Source organism: Eimeria acervulina, genomic scaffold (assembly GCF_000499425.1).
Source record: "Eimeria acervulina Houghton genomic scaffold, Eah_scaff2166, whole genome shotgun sequence".
Taxonomy (NCBI): Eukaryota; Apicomplexa; class Conoidasida; order Eucoccidiorida; family Eimeriidae; genus Eimeria; species Eimeria acervulina.
Genome location: NW_013548602.1, coordinates 1 through 3,860, shown reverse-complemented (window position 1 = coordinate 3,860; position 3,860 = coordinate 1). Strand labels below are relative to the sequence as shown.

Below are 3,860 nucleotides of genomic sequence, written 5' to 3'. Positions count from 1 at the left end.
TACTCATCGTGCTGCGTGCAGCTAACATGCGCCAACGGGTCGCGCTGCGGAAACTTTAGCTATTGTATGACAACAGTTGCGAAGGAGGAGCGTTTCATCCTGGACAGCACACGGAGAGGAAGTGGGAAATAAATCGAGCTTTAGGAGTTAGAGAGATAGGAAGGCACACCGATTGAGCTATATTGACGGCGGTGCCGCAGCGAGAGGGAAAAGGAAGACGAGCCACGGAATAGGCGCAACGCCGGGGAAGGGAAAAGAGCATGCGCACAAACAACACTACATACAGTAATACATAGTGGGAGGACAGCTACGAGAGGAGTAAAATAGCAGAAGACAGGCTGGCACTTACTGGTACCGTATTGTTCATCTCCCTTGATACAGTGACTTGCATTGTAGGCTAATCACTGTCTCTGTGGAGCTAAGGCGGGCGCTTCCACGACGCGGTGGCCCATGTACTTCTACTGAATCACAGTTAATCACATATTCACTTGGCTTCTGCCTTCGAAGAGGCTCTCCTTTAGCAGCAGCAGCAACCTGTGCTGGAGGTGATATCCATTGCAAGTCGTAGTACTAGCGGTCTTCGCAGATGTCAACAGAAGGCCAAGCTCTACAAAGGGTAGAACGCGTCGGGCCTGGTTTCATAATGAATTCAATTCTATGAAAAATAAAAATCTTTTAAATGGCAAGCAGCCCACATTATCATACGCCTGGATCTGCTGCTATGGACCAGTGGGCATATCAAAGAAACTTGGCCCCACGTGCAGCTGCGTCTCGTGGTGGTGAGCTGCCGAAGATTCAAATAAAGCAACGGAAACTCTATTTGAGAGTATAAAGAGGGTTCCTCTTTTCGAGAAGCAGCATCTCTGTGTGAAGCTCTGCGATCCATCCGCCCAGAATCGGCTGCAGCGGGCTCCCACGACACCCTAGCGTCGATCGACATCGGCAGAAAGTCATTTGCTAGTCCTCCTCCGCCTAAAGAGCCCATTTAGCTTGCTTTTTATTTCATACACAATCTAGATTACCAGTCCTCTTCTTGGGGGTCAATAAAATGACACAGTTTGGCCAGTCATTTTGCAGCCGACGCCTCCTCTAATTGGTTTGTGCTACGCGCGAGCCCTTTCCTCCATCTCCCGAGAGTCGCTGGGTCTTAAGTTGTATGCGTTTTGTCTACTGTGCACTGCCAAAGGTCACTAATGCAGAACTCCGGACAGGGTGTAGCGTGCGCTCCGCCGATACACGCCCAGCCGAGCAGCACAGTGGCTGATGCCGTGGCGTTGCACTTCACTGAGGAACGTTCCGTGTGGAGTAGTGAGATGCCAAAACCATACAATCCTCGCCCTCATGGCTCTTCCTCCCTCTTCAGGGTAAAGGGACGCCGTGGCCATCCCCGCTTCCACTTGCATCCTAGGAGTTGTGCAGCCCTGGCTGCCGTTGTCACGGCATACTTACTGCTGCGTTGCTCCTTGCAGTTCTGGGCCTCAACAAAGCGTAGTGAGCCTAAAAGCATCCCGCGGTCCCTTTCCGTTGTTAAAGAGGAGGGGAAAGACCCAGAGGGTCCCTGTGTTCCTTGGGGGGTGGGAGAGTCTACACTTCCTGCAGTAGGAGGCGAACATCTTGATGGAAAACAAGTGCTTGAGCGCGCGAAACTTTACACAGTTGGTGTGGGTGAAGCTTTGCAAGAGAGCAGGAGTGTGCTTCTTCAGGTTCCTGGGCATTATTGTGTGAAGGCCTTCTCGAACATGTTGCGTTTGGGCGTGTTGGAGCTGGCTGCACAATGTTCGTTGCTGGAGCCGAGCCAGCGGCACCATGTGGAGTCTGCAGCAGACGTCGCTGGACTGGCGGTAGCTCTATTCACCTCAGATATAATCTCTAGGGGTTTGGGCCGCGCTAGCCTGCGTCACTTCAAGCGCGTGCGTCAAATGCTGCGGCAGTTGCCGAAAATGGACTTTGAGGGGACACGCATGTCTCCCGCCGACCGTCTGACAAAACTTGCTCAGCTGATTTCGTTGCAAGAGGTAGCACTGGCACAGTTGAATTTGGGTATGCAGTCGTTGGTTAGCTGTTGCCAACAGGAGGGAGAATCAATTCAGGAAGACGTTGCAACGATGTATGTGGATGCGATGCACCAGACAGCCACAAAACGGAGGGACCATGTGCTTGCTGACAGCTTGCTCGGCAGGTGGCTGCGCACACAACACCCCGAGAGCTCGCACTATGGGCTGGTTAGTCCCAGAATTATTAAAGAACTTGTCGGCAGTCCCGGAAAGCCCCACGACGAACTGCTAAAAGAGCTCCTCTGTACCCGTTTGGGCTTGCTGCAACAGCAGAGCAGCCGGGGAGCTAGGGTTCATGTTGATGTCCGTGCTGACGCGCAGGGGCTCGGGGCTCCTCTCCCAGCAGTAGTCCATGCTGGACCAGTGGAGACGACCCCAAACCCGCCAAAGGGCTGGGAATCTTCTGAAGCACCGGCGGAGCCCGGTCAGCTTGCAGAGGGTGGTAGGTGTGGGAAACAGTTGTTAGAAAGCTCAGGCGCCTCCGCGATTCCAGCATCCTCTGGAAGCTTGGGGTTGGCTGGGTCTGCTAACGCCCCTGCTGCCACTGGAACTGGTGTTGGGTCTTCGAGCTCTACATTGCCTCCTGTGCCTGGGCCGCATGTTCCATCTGGAGTTTCGATAGTCCCCGACTCCCCGCTGGTACCGAGTTCCCATCAGCCTTCAACGGCCATCAAGCCTCCTCAATCCCCGCCCATAGTGGGAATGCCTGTACCATGGAGTTCCGTTGGCAGGTGTAGGCACTTGCCTTTTTCGGGTCCCTCCATGACATCGCAGTCCGCTGACGTGGCTGCAGGTTTTGGGAACTCAGAGTCGCCACGGAATGATGAGCATTCGTGGCAGTCTGAATCCACACCACCTCAGGCGTCTAGCCATCGGAAAACCCATCACACAGCTCCCGCCCCTGCAGCCACAGAGCGTCCAGAGTCCTCAACTGCTAATTGGGCACTTAAGGGCGTGCAAAAAGCTCCAACGTGGCCAGCGGCACACGCGCAACCACCGAACGTTCCTCACGCTGGGCTAGGAGATGCATCAGAAGCGGACAATGAGCCAATAGATGATATTCGGCCAGCTGACCCAGCAAATCAGGGCCGTCCGGGTAACCATGCACCCGGGCCTCCTGTCCTGCAGCCCATGTTTCCAAGCGGGCCGAGCGGCAGTTTTCCGCAGATGCAATCTAGCGCTCAGCAGTATTCTTCCGGCGAAAGCCCGTTTGACGTTTCTCGCGCTTCCGACATATGGGGTTTCAACGGCCCATCAACCGGACAAGCAGCCATACAATCTTTGTCTGAAGGTTCTGGTATGCGTGCGGATCTCTCAGCAGGGAGCTCAAGCTGGAGTTTACCGGGCGCGCAGTCGGGCTTGCCTTCACGGTGGCACCGGGGTTCCGACAGGCCATGGTCAGCATTCAGAGGTGTGGCTGTAGGGGAGCCAGTGGAACGGTTAAGTAAAGAAGACTCAGCACCAGCGGCGCACGTAGCAGCAAATCTTTTCTCTTGGACTTATGTAGATTTGAATAAATCCCTAGCTTTATCCAGGGCACAAGGCAGGCAGACTGATGGGGAATAGTCTTGTGATGCGCTTGATCAAGGAGAGCAGAGACCGGCAGGCGTGAGAGGTTTGACGCCACATGGCAGGGCCTGTTGAGCACGCATTGAGCGTGGCGACTCCTAGATTTCGTGGTGATCCTTACGTTGGTTCTGTGTGGGCATATGCAGAATAAGTGGGGTGGAGTTTCCTGTGTGTGTTTTAATGGATAGATCAATCACCCAGCTGGAAGTTGTCGGAAGCTGATTGTAGCAGCGATTG

At 54.3% G+C, this 3,860-nt stretch overlaps 1 protein-coding gene across 1 annotated transcript; it reads left to right on the top strand.

Moving 5' to 3' along the window:
- Nucleotides 1-1,193: 1,193 nt before the first annotated feature.
- EAH_00065370 (hypothetical protein, conserved) lies at nucleotides 1,194-3,620 on the top strand (the record flags this gene model as incomplete). The annotated part of the gene is made up of 1 exon (XM_013392853.1): nucleotides 1,194-3,620. The coding sequence occupies one exon, from the start codon at nucleotides 1,194-1,196 to the stop codon at nucleotides 3,618-3,620; it is 2,427 nt and encodes an 808-aa protein (XP_013248307.1).
- Between the last annotated feature and the right edge of the window lie 240 nt (nucleotides 3,621-3,860).